The sequence below is a fragment of the Agelaius tricolor genome, unplaced genomic scaffold (assembly GCF_023055355.1).
Source record: "Agelaius tricolor isolate 1412-34295 unplaced genomic scaffold, bAgeTri1.0.p SCAF_55, whole genome shotgun sequence".
In the NCBI taxonomy this organism is placed as follows: Eukaryota; Metazoa; Chordata; class Aves; order Passeriformes; family Icteridae; genus Agelaius; species Agelaius tricolor.
This window is the reverse complement of record NW_027269315.1, coordinates 1,252,796-1,279,364: the sequence shown is the minus strand read 5'-3', so window position 1 is coordinate 1,279,364 and position 26,569 is coordinate 1,252,796. Positions and strand designations below refer to the sequence as shown.

At 56.7% G+C, this 26,569-nt stretch overlaps 1 protein-coding gene across 8 annotated transcripts in view; it reads right to left on the bottom strand.

Moving 5' to 3' along the window:
• Positions 1 to 22,680, bottom strand: part of SLC11A2 (solute carrier family 11 member 2) — a 55,413-nt gene extending 32,733 nt beyond the window's left edge. For 4 of the 8 annotated variants that reach the window (XR_011684089.1, XR_011684088.1, XR_011684090.1 and 1 more), the window contains exons 1-5: positions 15,259 to 15,280; positions 13,167 to 13,253; positions 8,426 to 8,574; positions 3,107 to 3,232; positions 1,632 to 1,751 (exon numbers count right to left, since the gene is read on the bottom strand). Coding sequence is in view for 4 of the 8 variants with exons in the window: in XM_071456062.1 (XP_071312163.1) it covers positions 1,632 to 1,751; positions 3,107 to 3,232; positions 8,426 to 8,574; positions 13,167 to 13,203 (432 nt within the window). In the remaining 4 variants the exon portion in view is untranslated. Of the gene's footprint in view, positions 1 to 1,631; positions 1,752 to 3,106; positions 3,233 to 8,425; positions 8,575 to 13,166; positions 13,254 to 15,258; positions 15,282 to 15,962; positions 16,046 to 22,591 lie in introns of those variants that run through there. The other 4 variants (XM_071456062.1, XM_071456063.1, XM_071456064.1 and 1 more) reach the window with 4 other exon arrangements.
• Positions 22,681 to 26,569: the final 3,889 nt, after the last annotated feature.

Genomic DNA, 26,569 nt, shown 5'->3' with positions numbered 1-26,569 from the left:
GACACCCAATGTCCCCAGACACAGGGATGGCATCCAAAATGTCCCTACAGTCACAGGGATGGGACACCCCGAATGTCCCCACAGTGCACAAGGATGGGAGACCCCAAATGTCCCCACAGTGCACAAGGATGGGAGACCCCAAATGCCCCCAAAGAGACAGGGATGGCATCCCAAATGTCCCCACAGGGATGGGACACCCCAATGTCCCCAGACACAGGGGTGGGACATCCAAATGTCCCCACAGCCACAGGGATGGGACACCCCAAATGCCCCCAAAGAGACAGGGATGGCATCCCAAATGTCCCCACAGGGATGGGGCATCCCCAATGTCCCCACATCATCATCATCAGATCTTCCTCATGCAAACCCAAGGAATTCCCAAGCAGGGCAGGGAACAGGCAGGAAATGACCCAAAGCAGGGTTTGGCCTGCAGAACTGTGTCCTCACAATTCCTTGGGATTTTCCAGCACTGCTGAGCTGAAATCCCAGGTTTTATTCCTGACTGGGAAATGCCAACATTGGGAAATGCCAACATCCCCTGCTCCCTCCTCGTGCTGCCCAAGCCAGGGGGGCACCAGGAGAGCCTGAAACCCCCAGGAGCAGCTCAGGAACTCAGGGGTCCCCTGGCACCACCAGGGACACTGGGGGGGTCACCTGCCTTCTGCCCCCCACCCCCAGGACTGTCCCCAGCCCCCCCTGGCACCCTGGGCATTGTCACCCACCCACCCTGAGCACCCTGGGCAGTGTCACCCACCCACCCTGGGCAGTGTCACCCACCCTGAGCACCTGGGGCAGTGTCACCCACCCACCCTGAGCACCCTGGGCATTGTCACCCACCCTGAGCACCCTGGGCAGTGTCACCCACCCACCCTGAGCACCCTGGGCAGTGTCACCCACCCTGAGCATCCTGGGCAGTGTCACCCACCCTGAGCACCCTGGGCAGTGTCACCCACCCACCTCAGGCCCCCCAAGGACTCGGGGGAATGTCACCCACCCCTCTGAAGAGCTGGGGGAGTGTCACCAACCCACCCTGAGGATTCAGGGCAGTGTCACACCCCCAGCCCAGCCCCCTCTAAGGGCCTGGGGCAGTGTCACCCACCCTGAGCACCTTGGGGCAGTGTCACCCACCCAGGCCAGCCCCCTCAAGGACCTGGGGCAGTGTCACCCATCCACCCTGAGGATTGGAGGAGTGTCACCCACCCACCCCAGCCCTCCTTGGCACCCCTGATGACCTTGGGCAGTGTTACCCACCCACCCTAAAGACCTGGGGCAGTGTCACCCACCCACCCCGAGCACCTTGGGGCAGTGTCACCCACCCATCCCAGCCCCCTCAAGGACCTGGGGCAGTGTCACCCACCCACCCCACACCCCCTTGAGAACCTGGGGGAGTAACACTCACCGTCCCTGAGCACCTGGGGCAGTGTCACCCACCCAGGCCAGCCCCCTAAAGACCTGGGGCAGTGTCACCCACCCATCCTGAGCACCCGGGGCAGTGTCACCCACCCAGGCCAGCCCCCTCAAGGACCTGAGGCAGTGTCGCCCACCCCTCCTGAGCACCCAGGGCATTGTCACCCACCCAGGCCAGCTCCCCTGAGTGCCCAGGCAGTGTCCCCCATGCCCCTGGCACCCACCTTGTGGTACTGGCGGTGGCACACCTCGGCCAGGTGCAGCCCCGTGACCACGCCCAGCCTCGCCGCCAGCCGCTGCAGCAGCAGCCCGATGATGGTGGCCAGCAGGAGCACCCACAGCAGCTGGGGACACACACGGGGACATGGGGGACATCAGCGGGTGGGGGACACAGGGACACACACAGGGGACATCAGCGGGTGGGGGACACAGGGACACACACAGGGACATGGGGGACATCAGTGGGTGGGGGACACAGGGACACACACAGGGACACAGGGACACACACGGGGACACACACAGGGGACATCAGCGGGTGGGGGACACAGGGACACACACAGGGACACAGGGGACATCAGCGGGTGGGGGACACAGGGACACACACAGGGACACAGGGACACACACAGGGACATGGGGGACATCAGCAGGGGGGACACAGGGACACACACAGGGACATGGGGGACATCAGCAGGGGGGACACAGGGACACACACAGGGGACACGGGGGACATCAGCGGGGGGGGACACAGGGACACACACGGGGACATCAGTGGGTAGGGGACATGGACACACACAGGGGACATCAGCGGGTGGGGGACACAGGGACACACACAGGGGACACACACAGGGGACACAAGGACACATACAGGGGACATCAGTGGGTGGGGGGACACAGGGACACACATGGGGACACAGGGACACACACAGGGGACATCAGTGAGTGGGATGGCATCCCAAATGTCCCCACAGCCATAGGGATGGGACATCCCAAATGTCCCCACAAAGATGGCATCCCAAATGTCCCCAAAGGGATAGAACATCCCAAATGTCCCCACAGCCCTTCCCAGTGCACAGGGATGGGACATTCCCAATGTCCCCACAGGGATGGCACACCCCAAATGTCCCCCCAGCCCCAGGGATGGGACATCCCAAATGGAACATCCCAAAATGGGACATCCCAAAATGTCCTCACAACCACAGGGATGGGAGATCTCAAATGTCCCCACAGGGGTGGGACACCTGAAATGTCCCCACAGTCACAGGGATGGGAAAACCCCAATGTCCCCATAGCCACAGGGATGGGACATTTCCAAATGTCCCCACAGACTCAGGGATGGGAGATCCCAAATGGGAGATCCCAAATGTCCCCACAGGGATGGGAGATCCCCAATGTCCCTACAACTACATGGATGGGACATCCCCAATGGGACATCCCAAATGGGACATCCCAAATGTCCCCACAGGGATGGGAGATCCCAAATGGGAGATCCCAAATGTCCCCATAGGGATGGGAGATCCCAAATGGGAGATCCCAAACGTCCCCACAGGGATGGGACATTTCCAAATGTCCCCACAGCCGTGGGAGATCCCAAACATCCCCACAGGGATGGGACACCCCCAGTGTCTCCACTCCACCCTCTCTGGGCGCTCCCAGCCCCCCCAGTGACATTTCTGAGGACATTTCGGGGTCCCCTGCCCACCTTGAAGCCAGCCACAGCCCCTGACTGCAGGTCAGACTCGATGTTGCCCGGGTCCAGGTAGGCGATGCTCATCAGGAAGCCCGGCCCCGTGAACGCCCACAGCTTGCGGAAGCTGAAGCAGGAGTGCTGCAGGAGGGACACAAATTAACCCATTAATTAATTAATGAATTCATGAATTCCCTCACTGACACCCCATAGGGGTCTCCTCCAGCCAGGTCTCACAAGCACTTGGAGATTTCTGTCACATTTGAGACAGTTCAGCTGTTTCAGATGGTTAAAAATCAACAGGGGCGGTGTTGGAAACAGAAAAGTTTTCATAAAAGGCAAAATAACAAAACTCTTTATGGAGAAAAACTGAGCCAGGTGCAAGAGGGGAAAAAAGTAACTCCACTGCTATAAGGGTCTCTTTGAGCCAGGTCTCATCAGCTCTTGGAGATTTATTTCACACCCAAGATAGCTCAGCTGCCTTAGATGGCATAAAATCAGCAGTGGTGGTGTTGGAAACAGAAAAGTTTTATGAAAAGGCAAAATAACAAAAATCTTTATAGAGAAAAACTGAGCCAGGTGCAAGAGGGAAAAAACCAAACTCCACTGATGTAAGGGTCTCCTTGAGCTAGGCCTTGTAAGCCTTTGGAGACTTATGCACACTTGAGACAGCTCAGCTACTTCAGATGGATAAAATCAGCAGGATGGCTTCTGTGGTGGTGCTGGAAACAGAAAAGTTTTAAGAAAAGGCAAAATAACAAAGCTCTTTATAGAGAAAAACTGAGTTAGGTGCAACAGGGAAAAAACCAAACTCCACTGATGTAAGGGTCTCCTTGAGCTAGGCCTTGTAAGCCGTTGGAGATTTATACACACTGGAGACAGCTCAGCTACCTCAGATGGATAAAATCAGCAGGATGGCTTCTGTGCTGGAAACAGAAAAGTTTTCATAAAAGGCAAAATAACAAAGCTCTTTATAGAGAAAAACTGAGCCAGGTGCAAGAGGGAAAAAACCAAACTCCACTGATGTAAGGGTCTCCCTGAGCCAGGTCTCATCAGCTCTTGGAGATCCACACACCCAAGATAGCTCATCTGCCTTAGATGGCATAAAATCAGCAGTGGTGGTGTTGGAAACAGGAAATTTTAAAGAAAAGGCAAAAAACCAAAACTCTTTACAGAGAAAAACTGAGTTAGGTGCAAGAGGGGAAAAAAGTAACTCCACTGATGTAAGGGTCTCTTTGAGCCACGTCTCATCAGCTCTTGGAGATCTGTTTCACACCCAAGGTAGCTCAGCTACCCTTAGATGGCATAAAACCAGCAGTGGAGGTGTTGGAAACAGGAAATTTTAAATAAAAAGCAAAATAACAAAACTCTTTACAGAGAAAAACTGAGTTAGGTGCAAGAGGGAAAAAACCAAACTCCACTGATGTAAGGGACTCCTTGAGCTAGGCCTTGTAAGCTTTTGGACATTTATGCACACTTGAGACAGCTCAGCTACTTCAGATGGATAAAATCAGCAGGATGGCTTCTGTGGTGGTGCTGGAAACAGAAAAGTTTTAAGAAAAGGCAAAATAACAAAGCTCTTTATAGAGAAAAACTGAGTTAGGTGCAACAGGGAAAAAACCAAACTCCACTGATGTAAGGGTCTCCTTGAGCTAGGCCTTGTAAGCCGTTGGAGATTTATACACACTGGAGACAGCTCAGCTACTTCAGATGGATAAAATCAGCAGGATGGCTTCTGTGCTGGAAACAGAAAAGTTTTCAAAAAAGGCAAAATAACAAAGCTCTTTATGGAGAAAAACTGAGCCAGGTGCAAGAGGGGAAAAAAGTAACTCCACTGCTAGAGGGGTCTCTTTGAGCCAGGTCTCATCAGCTCTTGGAGATCTGTTTCACACCCAAGGTAGCTCAGCTGCCTTAGAAGGCAGAAAATCATCAGTGGAGGTGTTGGAAACAGGAAATTTTAAAGAAAAGGCAAAATAACAAAACTCTTTACAGAGGAAAACTGAGTTAGGTGCAAGAGGGGAAAAACCCAAACTCCTCTGATGTAAGGGTCTCTTTGAGCCAGGTCTCATCAGCTCTTGGAGATTTATTTCACACCCAAGATAGCTCAGCTACCTCAGAAGGCATAAAATCAGCAGTGGCAGTGTTGGAAACAGAAAAGTTTTCATAAAAGGCAAAATAACAAATCTCTCTATACAGAAAACTCGAGGTTTTTGCTCCTGGTAAAGCACCCCACAAAAGCAATCAGTTCCTTTGTTCTCTTCTTTTTCTAATGAATTGCTCAGGTGGGACTTTTGGGCTCCTGTCCCATTGGCTCTCCTTAAGTTTGAGGTGAATCCCTCAGGTCCTATGAGGTGTCTTCTTTGCTGATTGAGGAAAGAAACTTCTGGGCTTTTTTCCTTTTTAAGAGACCAAGGACAGTTTGGCCACTGCCAACAAGAGGCACAATCCTGTGTCACCCCAGGCAGGGGCTCAGCCTGCTCCTAAACCCACCCCAAACTCTGCAGGGCTGCAAAACCAAACCATGCCCTGATCTCACCCTAAACCCAGCCTGATCCTAAACCCAGCCTGCTCCTAAACCCAGCCTGCTCCTAAACCCTGCCTGATCCTAAACCCAGCCTGCTCCTAAACCCAGCCTGATCCTAAACCCAGCCTGATTCTAAACCCAGCCTGATCCTAAACCCAGCCTGATCCTAAACCCAGCCTGATCCTAAACCCAGCCTGATTCTAAACCCAGCCTGATCCTAAACCCAGCCTGATCCTAAACCCAGCCTGATCCTAAACCCTGCCTTTCCTAAACCCAGCCTGATCCTAAACCCAGCCTGCTCCTGAGCCCAGCCTGATCCTGAGCCCTGCCTGATCCTGAGCCCTGCCTGATCCTGAGCCCAGCCTGATCCTGAGCCCTGCCTGATCCTGAGCCCTGCCTGATCCTGAGCCCAGCCTGCTCCTAAACCCAGCCTGTTCCTAAGTCCAGCCTGATCCTGAGCCCAGCCTGCTCCTGAGCCCAGCCTGCTCCTAAACCCAGCCTGCTCCTAAACCCAGCCTGCTCCTAAACCCTGCCTGATCCTAAACCCTGCCTGATCCTAAACCCTGCCTGATCCTGAGCCCAGCCTGCTCCTGAGCCCAGCCTGCTCCTGAGCCCAGCCTGATCCTGAGCCCAGCCTGATCCTGAGCCCAGCCTGATCCTGAGCCCAGCCTGATCCTAAACCCAGCCTGATCCTGAGCCCAGCCTGCTCCTGAGCCCAGCCCAAAGCTGGGATTGCTGGGCCCAGTCTGAGCTGTCCCCAGGCTCTGGGACAGCCAAGGTGACACCCATGGAGCCCCAGGGGGAAGCAGGAGCCTCCCCAAGGGCAGGGGCCAGGGGGACACAGGGGACAGTGTCACGAGCCCAGCCACAGCTGCCACTCCCTGATAAGGGACACAAAGGGCCCAGGTCCCTCCCTGAGCTCTGCCAGGGCCCTTCCCTGCCCTCTGGCTGCTCCAAATCCCCTGGGATCAATCATTAACACAGCTGGGGCCTCACCAATCCCCCAGACCCCGGCAGATCCCTCCCTCCCCCCGTCCCTGTCATTCCCAGTGCAGCCTGCAAGGGGAACTGGGGCCCGTGGCAGTGACTCAGGGGGCTCTGAGGCTGATTTTCCCAGCAGGAAATGACCCAGCCTAAACCAGGTTTTGACCTAAAAACTGTTTCCTCACAATTCCTTGTGATTTTTCATCATTCCTGAGCTGGCAGGAGCTGAAATCCCCAGGTTTTACTCCTGATTGGGAAATGCCAACATTGGGAAATTCCAACATCCTCCTGCTGCCTCCTGGTGCTGCCCAAACCAGGGGGGCACCAGGAGAGCCTGAAACCCCCCAGGAGCACAGGGAGACCCCAAATGTCCCCACAGGGATGGGACACCCCAATGTCCCCACAGGGATGGGACACCCCCAATGTCCCCACAGGGATGGGACACCCCCAGTGTCCCCACAGGGATGGGACACCCCCAGTGTCCCCACAGGGATGGGAGATCCTCAATGTCCCCACGGGGATGGGACACCCCCAATGTCCCCACAGGGATGGGAGATCCCAAATGTCCCCGCAGGGATGGGACAATTCCCAATGTCCCCACGGGGATGGAACACCCCCAGTGTCCCCACAGGGATGGGACACCCCCAATGTCCCCACAGGGATGGGACACCCCCAATGTCCCCGCAGGGATGGGAGATCCTCAATGTCCCCACAGGGATGGGAGATCCTCAATGTCCCCACAGGGATGGGACACCCCCAGTGTCCCCACAGCCCCTGTCACTCATCATCATCATCAGATCCTCCTTAGCAAACCCAAGGAATCCCCAAGCAGGGCAGGGAACAAGCAGGAAATGACCCAAACCCAAACCAGGTTTTGACCTAAAAACTGTTTCCTCACAATTCCTTGGGGTTTTTCAGCATTGCTAAAATCCCTGTGAAATCCCACATTTTATTCCTGACTGGGAAATGCCCAACATCCTCCTGCTCCCTCCTTCCCAAGCCAGGGGGGCACCAGGAGAGCCTGAAAGCCCCCAGGAGCACAGGGACACCCCCAATGTCCCCACAGGGATGGGACACCCTCAATGTCCCTACCGGGATGGGACACCCCCAGTGTCCCCGCAGGGATGGGACAATTCCCAATGTCCCCGCAGGGATGGGACACCCCCAATGTCCCCACAGGGATGGGACACCCCAATGTCCCACAGGGATGGGACACCCCCAATGTCCCCACAGGGATGGGACACCCCCAATGTCCCGCAGGGATGGGACACCCCCAATGTCCCCGCAGGGATGGGACACCCCAATGTCCCCACAGGGATGGGAGATCCTCAATGTCCCCACAGGGATGGGACACCCCCAGTGTCCCCACAGGGATGGGACAATTCCCAATGTCCCACAGGGATGGGACAATTCCCAATGACCCCACAGGGATGGGACACCCCCAATGTCCCCACAGGGATGGGACATCCCAAATGTCCCCACAGGGATGGGACAATTCCCAATGTCCCCACGGGGATGGGACACCCCAATGTCCCCACAGGGATGGGACACCCTCAATGCCCCCACTCCTGTAACACCCCAGGCAGGGGCTCAGCCTCCTCCTTAACCCCATCCCAAATTCTGCAGGGATGGTTTATAAAAAGATAGCTTTATCTATAGAAACTATATATAACTGTAAATTTCCCATCACACTGCAACATAGAACTATATATATATATATATATTTTATATGTAACTATAAAAGATAGTTTGGTCCCTCCATCAACAGAAATCACATTCCTCTGGGTGCCTGAGGGTGATTTTCCCAGCAGGGTTCCCCCACTCACCGTCTCATCCTCGGGGATGGGGATCTTGCTGTCAAAGTAGGTGCTGAAGGGCTCCCCATCCTCAGCCTCGGGGGGCTGCAGGGGGCTCCTGCTGCTGGAGATGGTGCTGAGCACCCCCCCGAGCCCCCCGGGCTCCCCAGAGACATCCTCTGCAGGGACACAGAGAAAGAGAGTGAAACCAGGGAAAATTCAGGGAGTTAGGAAGGAATTCTGGCTTGGTAAAGCCTGGGAAATGTTCAAGGTTGGCCCTGGGGAATGCCAGGCCTTGTGTTGGCTGCAGCAGGTGAAACTGCACCTATGAAGTCACTATATGATAAATAATGTAATTATTAAATAGAATTATTGTTTAAAGAGTCATGAGAAACTGTGTGAGGGGTTTGAGGGGATGACGAGAAATCTGTGCTTGGATGAAACCAATGTAAACAACAGAACAATCCAAGTTTGATAATGAATATTTAAATTATATAATGATAGAATATAAAACTGTACCTGTGTAATCAGTGTATGAAAATATAATTATCAGATAGAATTATTGTTTAAAGAACCATGAGAAACTATGTTAGGGGTTTAGGGGGATCACGAGAAATCCGTGCTTGGATGAAACCAATGTCTACAACAGAACAATCCAAGTTTGATAATGAATATGTAAATTATATAATGATAGAATATAAAACTGTACCTATGATAAATAATATAATTATTAGATAGAATGATTGTTCAAAGAGTCACGAGAAACTGTGTTAGGGGTTTAGGGGGATCACGAGAAATCTGTGCTTGGGTGAAATCAATGTCTACAACAGAACAATCCAAGTTTGATAATGAATATTTAAATTATATAATGATAGAATATAAAACTCTACCTGTGTAATCACTATATGATAAATAATATAATTATTAGATAGAATTATTGTTTAAAGAATCATGAGAAACTGTGTTAGGGGTTTGAGGGGATCACCAGAAATCCGTGCTTGGGTGAAACCAATGTCTACAAAAGAACAATCCAAGTTTGATAATGAATATTTAAATTATATAATGATAGAATATAAAACTGTAGCTGTGTAATCAGTGTATGAAAATATAATTATTAGATAGAATTATTGTTTAAAGAGTCATGAGAAACTGTGTTAGGGGTTTGAGGGGGATCACAAGAAATCCGTGCTTGGATGAAATCGATGTCTACAACAGAACAGTCCAAGTTTGATAATGAATATTTAAATTATATAATGATAGAATATAAAACATGTTCAGCTCAAAATGTTGGGTCAGATTTGGGTCTGTAGCCCTGACACCCAGAGCTCTTCAATAAAAGCACTGCAGGTGCTGTATAATCATAATCAAAATCAATAACCATAATCAATAATCAATCATAATCATAATCAATCAACCTATAATCATTCTGTGATTTTGTGCTCCTGAATGCCAACAGAGGCACAGGAGCAGCGAGACCCTGCAGGGACAGGAGATCTGACAGGAGCCAGCACAGCTGATGCTTAATTTATCACTAATTAAGTGATAAAGAAGTAATTGAATTAAAATACCCCACACTGCTGCACCTCTCACAATCTCCTCTCCCTCCTGGGTCCAGGCTGGGATTTATTTATTCCAGGGAATTTTAAAAATCCCTGGTCTGGAGTGGTGGAGGAGCAGCGTCCCCAAAATGATTAATGACTAATTAATGATTAATCTGGATGAGCCAGATCCCAGAGAGGTCTGGGGCTGCTCCTGCAGCTCCATCCCAGCCTCTCCTGCTGGATCCCAGGGAAATCCAACACTGGAAACGAGGGGCAGGGAGGGATGGGCCAGCAGGGACGGCCTGAGAGCGCCAGGGGCTCCAAAGGTGAGGGGTGAGGAGAGGGAGCGGGGCCACCCTGCAGGCTGCCACACCCTGGGAGATCCTGCCACATCCCCACATCCCCAGATCCCCACATTCCCAGATTCCACATCCCCAGATCCCCAGATCCCACATCCTCAGATCCCACATTCCCATATTCCACATCCCCACATCCCCAGATTCCACATCCCCACATTCCCATATTCCACATCCCCAGATTCCACATCCCCAGATTCCCAGACTCCACATCCCCACATTCCCATATTCCACATTCCCACATCCCCAGATCCCCATATTCCACATCCCCACATCCCCAGATTCCACATCCCCACATTCCCATATTCCACATTCCCACATCCCCATATTCCACATCCCCACATCCCCATATTCCACATCCCCACATTCCCACATCCCCAATTCCACATTCCCACATCCCCATATTCCCACCCTCTGCCCCAACACCAGCAGCAAAATCTCCATCCTGTGCTCTCTCCCAGTCCCTCACAGTCCCACGCTCTCTCCCAGTCCCATACAATCCCATACTTGATCCCATCCTCTCCCCAAATCCCACACTCTCTCCCAGCCCTATACAATCCGATATTCTCTCCCAATCCCACACAACTCCACACTCTCTCCCAATCCTATACTCAACCCCACATTCTCTCCCAGTCCCTCACAATCCCACAGAACCCCACACTCTTTCCCAGTCCTATACAATCCCACACTCTCTCCTAACCCCATACTCGATCCCATACTCTCCCCAAATCCCACACTCTCTCCCAACCCCATCCCACACTCTCTTCTAATCCCACATACCCCCCACACAATCCCCACTCACTCCCAATCCCACACAATTCCACGCTCTCTCCCAATCCTATACTCAATCCCACACTCTCCCCCAACCCCACACAATCCCACATTCTCTCCCAATCCTATACTCAACCCCACACTGTCTCCTAACCCCACACAACTCCACACTCTCTCCCAATCCTATAAAACCCCACACAGCCCCACACTCCCTCCCAGTCCCTCACAACCCCACACTCTCTCCTAATCCTATACAATCCCACAGAACCCCACACTCTCTCCCAATCCCACACTCAACCCCACTCTCCCAGCCCTACACAATCCCATATTCCCTCCCAACCCCACACAGCCCCACACTCTCCCAGTCCCACACAAACTCACACTCTTCTCCAGCTCTATACAATCCCACACTGGATCCCATATCCTCTCCCAGTCCCATCCCTGATCCCATTCTCCCCAAACCCCACATTGCCCCACACAGCCCCACTCACAGCCCCCCCAGCCCCACTCACAGCCCCCAGCCCCACTCACAGCCCCCCCAGCCCCACTCACAGCCCCCCCAGCCCCACTCACAGCCCCACTCACAGCCCCCAGCCCCACTCACAGCCCCACTCACTGCCCCCCCAGCCCCACTCACTGCCCCACTCACAGCCCCCAGCCCCACTCACAGCCCCCAGCCCCACTCACAGCCCCCAGCCCCACTCACTGCCCCCCAGCCCCACTCACAGCCCCCAGCCCCACTCACAGCCCCACTCACTGCCCCCCCAGCCCCACTCACTGCCCCCAGCCCCACTCACTGCCCCCCAGCCCCACTCACAGCCCCACTCACTGCCCCCCCAGCCCCACTCACTGCCCCCCCAGCCCCACTCACTGCCCCCCAGCCCCACTCACAGCCCCCCCAGCCCCACTCACTGCCGCTGTCCCCGGGCGCCATCCCCGCCCCTCCCGCGGCCGCCGCGCTCTGGGCCGGGCCGGGCCGGGCCGGGCAGGGCAAAGCTGCCATTGCATCACCGGCCCCTCCTCCTCCTCCTCCTCCTCCTCCCCCGGCCTCCCGAGCCCGGCCGGGGCCTCCTCGGACAGAGGAACCCTGCTGGGAGCTGCCCAGGTGTGCAGGGATCCCTGCCAGGGCTGCCCAGGTGTGCTGGGAACTGCCCAGGTGTGCAGGGAGCTCTGTCAGAGCTGCCCAGGTGTGCTGGGAACTGACCAGGTGTGCAGGGAGCCCTGCCAGAGCTGCCCAGGTGTGCTGGGAGCTGCCCAGGTGTGCTGGGAGCCCTGCCAGAGCTGCCCAGGTGTGCTGGGAACTGCCCAGGTGTGCTGGGAGCTGCCCAGGTGTGCTGGGAGCCCTGCCAGAGCTGCCCAGGTGTGCAAGGAACCCCGTCAGAGCTGCCCAGGTGTGCTGGGAACTGACCAGGTGTGCAGGGAGCTCTGCCAGAGCTGCCCAGGTGTGTTGGGATCCCTGTCAGAGCTGCCCAGGTGTGCAGGGAGCTGCCCAGGTGTGCAGGGAACCCTGTCAGAGCTGCCCAGGTGTGCAGGGAACCCTGCCAGAGCTGCCCAGGTGTGCTGGGAGCTGCCCAGGTGTGCAGGGAACCCTGTCAGAGCTGCCCAGGTGTGCAGGGAACCCTGTCAGAGCTGCCCAGGTGTGCAGGGAACCCTGCCAGAGCTGCCCAGGTGTGCAGGGAACCCTGTCAGAGCTGCCCAGGTGTACAGGGAGCTCTGTCAGAGCTGCCCAGGTGTGTTGGGATCCCTGTCAGAGCTGCCCAGGTGTGCAGGGAGCCCTGTCAGAGCTGCCCAGGTGTGCAGGGAGCCCTGCCAGAGCTCTCCCCCAGGACATCCCTGCCCAGGCTGGGCTGGTTCAGCTGGGCTGGGTGAGCCCGGGGCGCTGCAGGGGCTCAGCCCAGAACCCCAAAAGGAAGGGGGGGATGAAGGGAACACCCCAAAAAGCCCAAGGATGGGTGAAGGAAAGGGAAGGGGGGGATGAGGGCTCAGCCCAGCACCCCAAAAAGCAGAAAAAGCAGGGATGGGGCTGAAGGGAGCGCCCCAAGAAGCCCAGGGATGGCTGAGGAAAGGGGGTGCCCCCATGCCCCCTCCCCGTGCCCAGCTCACCGTAGGACGTTTTCCTCTCCATGTCTGAGGTGCCCATGGGGGAGGCCTTGCCCTGCTCTGGGAGCTGCTTCACTCTGGACACATTGGCTGGGGAAAAAAAGGGGAAAATCCTGTCAGGGTGAGTCAGAAACCCGGATGGTAAAAATACTTCACTTTCTGTGCTGAAAGGCAGAGGCTCACAAAAAACCCCACTGCATTTGGCCTGGGGCTGGGAAGGAATTCCAAAATTAATTAATACCACTAAGATTACAAGTGTATTGTTGGTTAAAAGTGTGGAATATCACAAAGTAGAAAACTTAAGAGTTTTAAAGTGTAGTAATAAATATGGAAAGTTTTAAGGCAGAAACAAATTGTTCCTCTTTACCTTCTTCTTCCTAAGCTTAAGCAGTAATTTGTAATTAATCAAAAAAGTCCACAGTGCAGGCTTGGAGAAATTAGTTATTCAGTTCAAAAAGGAAATAATTTAAGTATCATTCCTTAATTAAATAATTAAATAATTTAATATGTAAATTTAATTTTAATTTAATTTAAATTTAATTTTAATAATTAAATAATTTAACCTTAAAAGACCTCACAACAAAAGATAGTTAACCATTTATAATAACCAATTATAATAACCAATGGTTATTATAATTAATAAAAGACCACCAGGATGGAAAATCCGAGCTGGCAGGAGGGAGGGGGCAGAGGCAGATTCAGCTCCCAGGCTCTGCCAGGCCTGAGAAACCCCAGGGAGGGACCCAGAGCCAGACCTGAGGGGCCAGCAGGGAGCAGAGAGGGGATTTGGGCTGGGAGGGAAGGCAGGAAGGAAAGAAAGGAAAGGAGAGAGAGAGGGAAAGAGAGAGGGGGGGGGGAAGGAGGAAAGAAAGAAGGAAAGGAGAAGAAAGGGAAGAAAGAAGGGAAGGAAGAAGGGAAGGAAGAGAAGAAAGGAAATAGTGAAGGGGAAGGAAGGGAAGAAGGGGAAGAAATAATGAAAGAAGGAAAAGAAAGGAAATAATGAAGGGAAAGAAAGAAAGGAAAGAAGGAAATAAGGAAAGAAGGAGAAGGGAAGAAGGAAAGAAGGAAAGAAGGAGAAGAAAGGAAAGAAAGAAGGGAAGAAATAATGAAAGAAGGAGAAGAAATAATGAAAGAAGGAGAAGAAATAATGAAAGAAGGAGAAGAAAGGAAAGAAAGAAGGGAAGAAGGAGAAGAAAGGGAAGAAAGAAGGGAAGAAAGAAGGGAAGAAAGAAGGGAAGAAAGAAGGGAAGAAAGAAGGGAAGAAAGGAAATAGTGAAGGGGAAGGAAGGGAAGAAAGGGAAGAAATAATGAAAGAAGGAAAAGAAAGGAAATAATGAAGGGAAAGAAAGAAAGGAAAGAAGGAGAAGAAAGGGAAAAAAGAAGAAGAAAGGGAAGAAAGAGAAGAAAGGAAATAGTGAAGGGGAAGGAAGGGGAGGAAGGGAAGAAATAATGAAAGAAGGAAAAGAAAGGAAATAATGAAGGGAAAGAAAGAAAAGAAAGAAGGAAAGAAGGAAAGAAGGAGAAGAAAGGAAAGAAAGAAGGGAAGGAGAAGAGAAGGGAAGGAGAAGGGAAAGAGAAGGGAAAGAGAAGGGAAGGAGAAGGGAAAGAGAAGGGAAAGAGAAGGGAAAGAGAAGGGAAAGAGAAGGGAAAGAGAAGGGAAAGAGAAGGGAAAGAGAAGGGAAAGAGAAGGGAAAGAGAAGGGAAAGAGAAGGGAAAGAGAAGGGAAAGAGAAGGGAAAGAGAAGGGAAAGAGAAGGGAAAGAGAAGGGAAAAAAGAAGGGAAAGAGAAGGGAAAAAAGAAGGGAAAGAGAAGGGAAAAAAGAAGAGAAAAAAGAAGAGAAGAGAAGATTCCCCCTGCTCTGCCCAGGGGCAGCTGGAGCCGATTGTGAAACCCCTGCAGGAAACAGTGGGGAATTCCCCGGGTGTGCAAACCACGTCCCACCCCTTCCCTGCTCCCCCAAACCCTCCCGGGCCCCCCCACCCCTCCCAGCCCCCGGGCAGTGGGTTAAGGGCAGGTTTAACTCCTTCAGCACCGGGGTTTTTATTAAAAAAAAAAAAAATTATATTTAATTTAAATAAATTTAAATTAAACCCACACAGGAATGAGGCAGGACCTGGAATGGGGCTGGGAGAGATCCAGGAGCTCAAACCCCCAGGACAAACCAACAAAGCACCAAATCCTCTGTCAAATCCCGTCAGATTTGAAAGGGAGATTTCCATAAAGCAAGGGAATATTGGATCAGGGAGGATGCAAAAGGAAATCATCAGCCAGGTACTCAGCTAAAGTGAACTCCAGCTCTGACCACTCACTCATATTTTTCCTTCTTTTCTAAACACCAAACCTCACAGCTTCCATTAAAAAAAAAACCACCCAAAAACAAATGAAAAAACCCCCAAAATTCAAAAAACAAACAACAAACAAAAACCACAAAAAAACCAAAACAAAAAACCCAACAACAGAAAAAAAACAAAAAAGCCCCAAAAAAACCCGAAAACAAAACAAACAAAAAAAACCCACCAAACCCAAAAATCAAAAAACAACAAACAAAACCCACAAAAAACAAAACAAAAAAACCCCAGAAAAAAACAAAAAAAGACCAAAAAAAACCCCAAAAACAAAACAGACAAAAACCCCCAAAAACATCAAAAAACCAAATTTAAAAAAAAAAAAACAACACAAAAAAACCCAAAAAACCCCAAAAATACAAAAAAAAAAAAACCAACAAAGACAAAAACAACAACAAAAAAAAAAAAAAAAAGAAAACAAAGAAACCACAAAAAAAACCCCAGAAAAGTTTACCAAAAAACCAACTTTTCTCCAAAAGGTGATCCAGGAGGAATGAATGACCTTAGCCCAGAGCTGCAGCCCAGGATGATGAGCTTCACCCAGGAGGGAGATTTTGGGGGAAAATGTTCGTTGTGGAGCCAGCTCAGTATCTGCCCCCAGGCTGGGAGGGGCAGGACTGGGCCCCTTTATCTGCCCCAGCAGCTGCAGGGGCTGGGGGCTGCCCCCGCCCCAGGGAACGGCCCCAGTTCACCCCCACAGGGGAGCCTGGCATGGGCAGCCCTGGCCAGGAGGGAATCCTTAAAATCCAGCCCTAAAATCCATCCTCAACCTGCCCTGGGAGAATTTTATCTCCTCCTGTAGCCTGGGAGCAGAGCCTGACCCCACCTGGCTGGGTCCCCTCCTCTCAGGGAGTTTGCGGACTCCACCCTCGGCCTGAGCAGCTTTAACATGAAGGAAATGAGGGAATTCTCCCTAAAATCCATCCTAAACCTGCCCTTGGCCTGAGCAGCTTTAACATGAAGGAAATGAGGGAATTCTCCCTAAAATCCATCCTAAATCTGCCCTGGGAGAATTTTGTCTCCTGCTCTCACCTGGGAGCAGAGCCTGACCCCACCTGGCTTTTCCCCCTCCTCTCAGGGAGTTCTGGGGATTCCACCCTTGGCCTGAGCAGCTTTTCCATTAAGGAAATCAGGGAATTCTCCCTAAAATCCAACTTAAATCTGCCCTGGGTGCCCTTTTTGTCTCCTCCTGTCACTTGGAAGCAGAGCCTGACCCCATGTGGCTGCTTCCCCTCCTCTCAGGGAGTTTGGGGACTCCACCCCTTGGCCTGAGCAGCTTTTCCATGAGGGAAATGAGGGAATTCTCCCCAAAATCCATCCTAAACTTACCCTGGGAGAATTTTATCTCCTCCTCTCACCTGGGAGCAGAGCCTGACCCCACCTGGCTTTTCCCCCTCCTCTTAGGGACTTGTGGAGACTCCACCCTGCACCTGAGCAGCTTTTCCATGAAGGAAATGAGGGAATTCTCCCTAAAATCCAAACTAAATCTGCCCTGGGTGCCCTTTTGTCTCCTCCTGACACTTAGAAGCAGAGCCTGACCCCATGTGGCTGCTTCCCCTCCTGTCAGGGAGTTGTGAGGACTCCACCCCTTGGCCTGAGCAGCTTTTCCATGAAAGAAATCAGGGAATTCTCCCTAAAATCCATCCTAAACCTGCCCTGGGAGAATTTTGTCTCCTGCTCTCACCTGGGAGCAGAGCCTGACCCCACCTGGCTGTGTCCCCTCCTCTCAGGGACCTGTGGGGAGCTGAGCCCTCTCAGCCAAGCTCCAGCTCCTCCCTGTCCTGCCCTGGGGACCCAAAGCTGAGCTCAGGATTTGGGCTCTGCCCTCAGCTGTGCCCAGCACAGGGGGGTGGGCACTGCCCCCGTGCCAGTGCCCACCTGGGCTCACATCCAGCCCTGGGCTCTCTCCCACTCCCACCCAGCAGCTTCCCTGGCCCTGGGCTCAACCCCCAGGCTGGGCCTGGCATCACAGTGGGCACTGCAGGGTGCCCAGGGACCATTCCCTGTGCCCACCCAGGCTGGGCAGGGCACCACGAGGCCCCTGTGCCCACCCAGGCCTGGGCTGGCACCACGAGGTCCCTGTGCCCACCCAGCCCTTGCAGGGCACCACGAGGTCCCTGTGCCCACCCAGCCTTGGGCTGGCACCACGAGCTCCCTGTGCCCACCCAGCCTGAGCAGGGCACCATGAGGTCCCTGTGCCCACCCAGGCCTGGGCAGGGCACCACAAGGTCCCTGTGCCCACCCAGGCCTGAGCAGGGCACCACGAGCTCCCTGTGCCCACCCAGGCCTGGGCTGGCACCACGAGGTCCCTGTGCCCCCTCCATGGCTGCTGCCGCTGTCCCCACGTGTGCAGCCAGCAGTGAACAAAGGGCTTTTTGTTCTGCCCCCACCCTGCTGTGCCACGAGTTCTTCCACAGCCCTGGGCTCATCCTGATCCTGTTCCTGTTCCTCCTCATCCTGGGCTCATCCTGCTCCTTTCAAGAACCCTGGGCTCATCCTGCCCCTGCTCATCCTGGGCTCATCCTGCTTCATCCTGCTCCTGCTCCTTCCAACAGTCCTGAGCTCATCCTGCTCCTGCTCCTCCTCACCGTGGGCTCATCCTGGGCTCATCCAGCCCCTTCCCACAGCCCTGGGCTCATCCTGATCCTGTTCCTCTCAACGGCCCTGGGCTCATCCTGGGCTCATCCTGATCCTGTTCCTCTCAACACCCCTGGGCTCATCCTGCCCCTGCTCATCCTGGGCTCATCCTGCTCCTTTCAAGAACCCTGGGCTCATCCTGCCCCTGCTCATCCTGGGCTCATCCTGCTCCTTTCAACAACCCTGGGCTCATGCTGTTCCTCTCAACAGCCCTGGGCTCATCCTGGGCTCATCCTGCTCCTGTTCCTCCTCAACCTGAGCTCATCCTGCTCCTTCCACAGCCCAGGCCTCATCCTGCTCCTGCTCCTGCTCACCCTGGGCTCATCCTGCTCCTTCCAACACCCCTGGGCTCATCCTGGGCTCATCCTGCTCCTTCCACAGCCCTGGGCTCATCCTGCTCCTGTTCCTCCTCAACCTGAGCTCATCCTGCTCCTTCCAACACTCCTGGGCTCATCCTGTTCCTGCTCATCCTGCTCCTCCTCATCCTGGACTCATCCTGCTCCTCTCAAGAACCCTGGGCTCATCCTGATCCTTCCACAGCCCTGGGCTCATCCTGGGCTCATCCTGCTCCTTCCACAGCCCTGGGCTCATCCTGCTCCTTCCACAGCCCTGGGCTCATCCTGCTCCTGTTCCTCCCGACCCTGGACCCATCCTGCTGCTGCTCCTGCTCCTCCTGCCCAGCCTGGCCCCGTGCTGGGAGCAGTTCCTGCCATTGAGCTCAGCCCTTTGATGTGGGCTCTGAGCAGGGCTGGTTCCTGCAGACCCTGACGGATCCTCCTGGGCTGGTTTGGGGCTGACAGCTTGGTTTGATCCCTGCACAGACAGACACCCTGCAGGCTGGGAGCCCCTCACTGGGAGCACTGGGAGCCCCTCACTGGTGATACTGGGAGCACTGGGAGCTCCTCACTGGGAGCACTGGGAACCCCTCACTGGTGGCACTGGGAGCACTGGGAGCCCCTCACTGGGAGCACTGGGAGCCCCTCACTGGTGACACTGGGAGCACTGGGAGCTCCTCACTGGGAGCCCCTCACTGGTGATACTGGGAGCACTGGGAGCCCCTCACTGGCAGCACTGGGAACCCCTCACTGGTGATACTGGGAGCACTGGGAGCCCCTCACTGGTGGCACTGGTGGCACTGGGAACCCCTGACTGGTGGCACTGGGAGCCCCTCACTGGTGGCACTGGTGGCACTGGGAACCCCTGACTGGTGGCACTGGGAGCCCCTCACTGGTGGCACTGGGACCCCCGGGTGCCCCTGACTGGTGGCACTGGGAGCCCCTCACTGGTGGCACTGGGAACCCCTCACTGGTGGCACTGGGACCCCCGGGTGCCCCTGACTGGTGGCACTGGGAGCCCCGGGAGCCCCTCGCTGGTGGCACTGGTGGCACTGGGAGCCCCTCGCTGGTGGCACTGGTGGCACTGGGAGCCCTGAGCTGCTCCCTGAGCCTCGGGCCAGCCCTTTCGGGTGAGGTCCCGCTGGGAGCCGTGGGCAGGGCCCAGGTGGGCACTGGGCAGCCCAGCCCAGGTGAGCTGGGTGGTGGCAGCTGCTGCTGCAATCTGGGCCTGGCTGATCCCAGAGGGATTTCCCAACCCTCCTGCCCCAATTCCAGCTGCTGACCCTCCCACACGGCCCTGCTGGGTCAAGCACCTGGGAAAGCTCATCCTGTGCACAGAGCTGGGGGGTCACCCTGGGGACAGCACGGGGGGATCAGCCCTTGGGGTCATTCCTGTGGGATCATCCATCCCTGTGGGATCATCCATCCCTGTGGGATCCTATCCCTGAGGGATCATTCCTGTAGGATCATCCACCCCTGTGGTATCATTCCTGTGGGATCCACACCTATAAGATCCCATCCCTGCAGGATCCATCTCTGTGGGATCGTCCCTATGGGATCCATCCCTATAGGATCCCATCCCTGTGGAATTACCCCTGTGGGATCCATCTCTGTGGGATCCCATCCTTATGTGCTCCATCTCTGTGGGATCACCCCCATAGGATCCAATCCCTGTGGGATCATCCATGCAAGATCCACCCCTCCTCTCACCACGAGGGTGACCTGGTTACTCCACACCCCGAAACCAACAACACCTGCAGGGAGGAGCAGCTCCCCTCCCGCCCTGCTCAGCCCCCAGATTCAGGAGCCATCCCTGTAGGACCCATCCTTGCAGGGATCCCATCCCTGTAGGACCCATCCTTGCAGGGATCCCATCCCTGTGGGATCCATCCTTGCAGAATCCATCCCTGAGGGATCCCATCCCTGTAGGATCATCCCTGGGGGCTCCATCCCTGTAGGACCCCATCTCTTTGGGATCCCATCCCTCCAGGGATCATCCCCATGGGATCCCATCCCTATGGGCTCCATCCCTGCAGAATCCATCTCTTTGGGATCCCATCCCTGCAGAATTCACCTCTTTGGGATCCCATCCCTGCAGAATTCACCTCTTTGGGATCCATCCCTGCAGGATCACCCCTGTGCGCTCCATCCCTGCAGGATCCATCCCTTTGGGCTCCATCCCTGCAGGATCACCCCTGTGGGCTCCCTCCCTGCAGGATCACCCCTGTGCGCTCCATCCCTGCCCCACTCCTGCCCAGGACAGGATCAGATGAAGGCAGGGCTGACCTGGGCTCTGCTCCTGGCTCACCTGGACACGGCCCCTGCCCACCCCCACCCCGGGCAGGCTGGACCAGCTCAGGCCCTGCCCGGCCCTGCCCACATCCCACACTCCAGGGCTGGCATCTGCCCTGGGCACAGCAGGGCATGGGCACTGAGCCTGTCCTGGGCACAGCAGGGCATGGGGGCACTGAGCCTGTCCTGGGCACAGCAGGGAATGGGGGCACTGAGCCTGCCCTGGGCACAGCAGGGAATGGGGGCACTGAGCCTGCCCTGGGCATGGGCACTGAGCCTGCCCTGGGCACAGCAGGGAATGGGGGCACTGAGCCTGCCCTGGGCACAGCAGGGCATGGGCACTGAGCCTGCCCTGGGCACAGCAGGGCATGGGCACTGAGCCTGCCCTGGGCACAGCAGGGCATGGGGGCACTGAGCCTGCCCTGGGCACAGCAGGGCATGGGGGCACTGAGCCTGCCCTGGGCACAGCAGGGCATGGGCACTGAGCCTGCCCTGGGCACAGCAGGGCATGGACACTGAGCCTGCCCTGGGCACCGGGCTGGGATCTGCCCTGCTGACCCCGGGGTGCCCTGGTGCCCTCCTCTCACCACGAGGGTGACCCGGTTACTCCACACCCCGAAACCAACAGCACCTGCAGGGAGGAGCAGCTCCCCTCCCGCCCTGCTCAGCCCCCAGATATTTAGGAGCCAGCCCCCAGATTCAGCAGCCAGCTCCAGGTTTAGGAGCCCTCAAATTCAGGATCCAGCCCCAAATTCAGGAGCCGGTCCCTAGATTTAGGATCCAGGCCCCAGATTTAGCAGCCAGCCCTCAAATTTAGGATCCAGCCCCAGCTTAAGTAGCCAGATCCCAGATTTAGGATCCAGCCACATATTTAGGAGTCAGTCCCCAGATTTAGGAACCAGCCCCCAGATTTAGGAGCCAGCCTCCAGATTCAGGATCCGGCACATGATTTAAGAGCCAGCCCCCAAATTTAGGAACCAGGCCCCAGACATTTAGAAGCCAGGCCCCAGATATTTAGGATCCAGCCCTCAGATTTAGGATTCACCCCTCAGATTTAGGAGCCAGCCCCAGATTTAGGATCCAGCCTCAGATATTTAGGATCCACCCCTCAGATTTAAGATCAGCCCCATATTCAGGGTCCAGCCCTGTTCCTCCCAGCGTGGGACGGGGCAGCTGACGCACACCTGAGCGTTTCCATCGCCCGGGCTGAGCCAAACCCACAAAGCCCCGGCGCCGTTATCGCCGCCGCTCCCGTTACCGGCACCGCGCGGGGACCGGAGCCCGCCCTGAGCCCGCCCCTGGACCTTGCTCGGGGCCGGGCGGGAGCCCGGAGCCCTGCGCGGTGACAGCGACATTGCCGAGCCCGGGGACACCGGGCCTGCGGCACCGGCCGGGCTCATCCTCCGCACCGGCACCGAACCGGAGCTGGCACCGACACCGAACCGGAGCCGGCACCGGGGGCACGGGGACCCCATCTCGGGCACTTGGAGCCCCGGCACTCCCGTCCCGAGGGAGGGACGAGCCTGTGGGAGCCCCGAACCCCGGCGGAGCCGGTGCCGCCACCCCCGGCGGGGACCCCGGGACACCCCAAGGTCACCGGGGGACCCCGAAGCCCCGCGGGCGGTGCCGGGGGGCGACGGGCGGCGGCTCCGTGACCCCGTCCCGACCCCCACCCGGGGGTCCCGCAGCACATCCAGGGCAGCCCCGGGCACCGGAGACCCCACAAAGCCCCCGGTACTCCCGAGGCCGGAGCCCCCCGGGACCCCCAGGGCCGGAGCCCCCCGGTACCGCCCGCCGAGGGTTCGCCCCCATCGCTCACCGGCCCCGGCCGCCCCCGGCCCCGCCGCCGCCACCGCCACATGCCCGGCCCGAGCCGCGTCCCGGCGCACCGAGCGCGTCACGGGGCGGCACCGGGGGCGGCACCGGGACCTCGGGGTGGGGCCTGAGCCCGAACGTGGGTGCGGGGCTGGGGACTGAGCCCCGGGGCGGCCCCAGGATGGCAGCCGGGTCCCACTTTGGGGTCCCAGGTCCCACTTTGGGGTCTGAGGTCCCAGAATGGCAGCCAGGGCTCCCAGTCCCAGTGTGGGGTCCCCGGCCCCAGTTTGGGGCACCAGGATGACAAACAGGTTCCAGGTCCCAGTTTGGGGCCCCCAGGTCCCAGTTTGGGGTCTCAGGATGGCAGACAGAGCCCCAGTCCCAGTTTGGGGTCCCAGGTCCCACTTCGGGGTTCCAGGATAGCAGCCAGAGCCCCAGTCCCAGTTTGGGGCTCCAGGTCCCAGTTTCGGGTCCCAGGATAGGAGCCAGGGCTCCCAGTCCCAGTTTGGGGTCTGAGGTCCCACTTTGGGGTCCCAGATCTCAATCTGGGGTCGCAGGTCCCAGTTCGGGGCCCCCAGGTCCCAGTTTGGGGTGTCAGGATGGCAGACAGAGCCCCAGTCGCAGTTTGGGCCCGTAGGTCCCAGTTTGGGGCCCCAGTTCCAGTTTGGGGCACCAGGTCCCAGTTTGGGCCCCCAGGTCCCAGTTTGGGGTCCCCAGGTCCCAGTTTGGGGCACCAGGATGACAAACAGGGTTCCAGGTCCCACTTTGGGGCCCCCAGGTCCCACTTTGGGGCCCCCAGGTCCCAGTTTGGGGTCTGAGATCCCAATTTGGGGTCCCAGGATGGCAGCCAGAGCCCCAGTCCCAGTTTGGGGCTCCAGGTCCCACTTTGGGGTCCCAGATCCCAGTGTGGGGCCCTAGGATGGCAGCCAGGGCTTCCAGTCCCAGTTTGGGGCCCCCAGGTCCCAGTTTGGGGTCTCAGGATGGCAGACAGAGCCCCAGTCCCAGTTTGGGGTCCCAGGTCCCACTTCGGGGTCCCAGGATAGCAGCCAGAGCCACAGTCCCAGTTTGGGGCTTCCAGTCCCACTTTGGGGTCTCAGGTCCCAGTTTGGGGCCCCCAGGTCCCACTTTGGGGTCTCAGGATGGCAGACAGAACTCCAGTCCCAGTTTGGGGCCCCCAGGTCCCAGTTTGGGGCCCCCAGATCCCAGTTTGGGGTCCCAGTCCCCCAGTGCAGGGTTCATGGACCCCCGTGCAGCCCCTGAGCCCCTAAAGGGGGGTTTGAGCCCCAGTGAGGCCCCAGGAGGGTCCCCAGACCCTCCCCATACCCAGGAGAGGTTTAGGATGGGTACAGGGAAAGGTTCTGCCCCCAGAGGGTGCTGGGCACTGCCCAGGGAACGGGCACAGCCCCGAGGCTGCCAGGAGTGCTTGGACAGCACTCCAGGGATGCCCAGGGTGCGATTTGGGGATGCCCAGGGTGCGATTTTGGGGTGTCTGTGCAGGACCAGCAATGGGCAGGAGCAGCCTGGCATTATTAATGGTGCTGCTAAACGTCCAAATCCTGGAAAAATGAGAAATCCAGGAGTTGGGAGACTCCACCAGCCCCAGCCCTGACCTGACAGTCAGGAAGAACCCAAAAAATATTCCTGAAAATAGGAATAACCCAACTGGAGGCCTCGCTCCCCACCTGGAACCAGGAGGGACTGACCCCACAGGAGCTGGGAAACGACACAAAATCCCCAAATTCCAGGTTCTTTGGGCTGAGAAAATGCCCCAAACTGCCCCAAAGTGCCCAAATGCCGGCTGGTTTGGGCTGGGAAACTGCACAAAATCCCCAAATTCCAAGTGGTTTGGGCTGGGAAAATGCCCCAAACTGCCCCAACGTGCCCAAAATCCCCAAATCCCGGCTGCTCTGGGCTGGGAATCTGCCCAAAATGCCCAAATCCCAGCTGGTTTGGGCTGGGAAAATGCCCGAACTGCCCCAGCTGCTCCAAAGTGCCCCAAAATGCCCAAAATCCTGGCGGGTTTGGGCTGGGAAATTGCCCCAAACTGCCTCAATCTCGGCTGCTCCGGGCTGGGATTCTGCCCCAAACTGCCCAAAATCCCCAAATCCTGGCGGGTTTGGGCTGGCAAACTGCCCCAAAATTCCAAAATCCCAGCTGCTCCGGGCTGGGAAATTGCCCCAAACTGCCCCAACTGCCCCAAAATCCCAGCTGCTCCGGGCTGGGAAACTGCCCCAACTGCCCCAAAATCCCAGCTGCTCTGGGCTGGGAATCTGCCCCCAACTACCCCAAACTGCTCCGAAATTCCCCAAACTGCCCTAAAATCCCCAAATCCCGGTGGCTTTGGGCTGGGCATCTGCTCCAAACTGCCCAAACTGTCCCCAAACTGTCCAAATTCCGGTTGGTTTGGGCTTGGAAACTGCCCCAAAGTGCCCCAAAGTGCCCCAAAATCCCCAAATCCCGGCTGGTTTGGGCAGGGAATCTGCCCCAAAGTGCCCCAAAATCCCCAAATCCCGGCTGGTTTGGGCAGGGAATCTGCCCCAAAGTGCCCCAAAATCCCCAGTTCCCGGCTGCCCCGGGATGCCAGCCCTGGGCTCGGTACTCACCCAGCTCGCAGGCAGGGCTGGGTTTGCCGGGCATCGCTCCCGCTGCCGCCTCCGGATCCTGGGCACTGTCCCGGCTCTGTCCCGGGCTCTGTCCCGGTACTGTCCCGGCTCTGTCCCGGCTCTGTCCCGGCACTCTCCTGGCTCTGTCCCGGCTCTGTCCCGGTACTGTCCCGATACTGTCCCGGCTCTGTCCTGGCTCTGTCCCGGTACTGTCCCGGTACTGTCCCGGCACTGTCCCGGTACTGTCCCGGCTCTGTCCCGGCTCTGTCCCGGCTCTGTCCCGGTACTGTCCCGATACTGTCCCGGCTCTGTCCTGGCTCTGTCCCGGTACTGTCCCGATACTGTCCCGGCTCTGTCCCGGCACTGTCCCGGCTCTGTCCCGGCACTGTCCCGGCACTGTCCTGGCACTCTCCTGGCTTTGTCCTGGCTCTGTCCCCGGCACTGTCCCGGCTCTGTCCCCGGCACTGTCCCGGCTCTGTCCCGGCACTCTCCTGGCTTTGTCCCGGGCTCTGTCCCGGCACTGTCCCGGCACTGTCCTGGCACTCTCCTGGCTTTGTCCTGGCTCTGTCCCCGGCTCTGTCCCGGTACTGTCCCGGCACTGTCCTAGCACTGTCCCGGTACTGTCCTGGCTCTGTCCCCAGAGCTCTCCCGGTACTGTCCTGGCTCTGTCCCCAGAGCTCTCCCGGTACTGTCCTGGCTCTGTCCCGGCACTGTCCTGGCCCTGTCCCGGTACTGTCCCAGCACTGTCCTGGCTCTGTGCCAGCACTGTCCCGGGCTCTGTCCCGGGCTCTGTCCCGGGCTCTGTCCTGGCTCTGTCCCGGCTCTGTCCCGGGCTCTGTCCCCAGCGCTGTCCCCTCCCTATTTAAGCGCTGTCCCCTCCCTGCCCCGAGCAGAGTTCCCGAGGAAGCTGCGAGGCGCCTCAAAGGCTCCCGATCATTAATTAAGTGCTCATTAAGACGCTTTGATGAAGCCACGGAGCCGCTTTGATGCCGCTCACGGGCCGGGCCGGCGGCTCCGCTGATCCGGGCCGGACTCTGCTCGGGCAGCCCCGGGACGTGCGGGCCGGACCGTCCCGGGCCGTGATAAATAACGGGGGTGCGATAACGGAACCGCCGAGTCAGCAACACCTGGGCACAGGTGAGGCGGGCACGGGGCTGCCTGGGCCGAGCCACGTCCCGGGGCACCCAGAGCGGCCCCGAGGGTCCCCAGGGTGGCACCTGCGGGTGGCACCTGGGCAGGGAATTCCTGAGCGGCTGCGGGAATTCCTGCGGGGCTTTCCCGAAAATCTCTGGGCAGGGTTTGGTTTGTTTTGGCTCCTGGAAGGAGGAAAATAAACATGACCCACATGGGGCACGGCTGGAAGGTCCTGCCCGGTACCG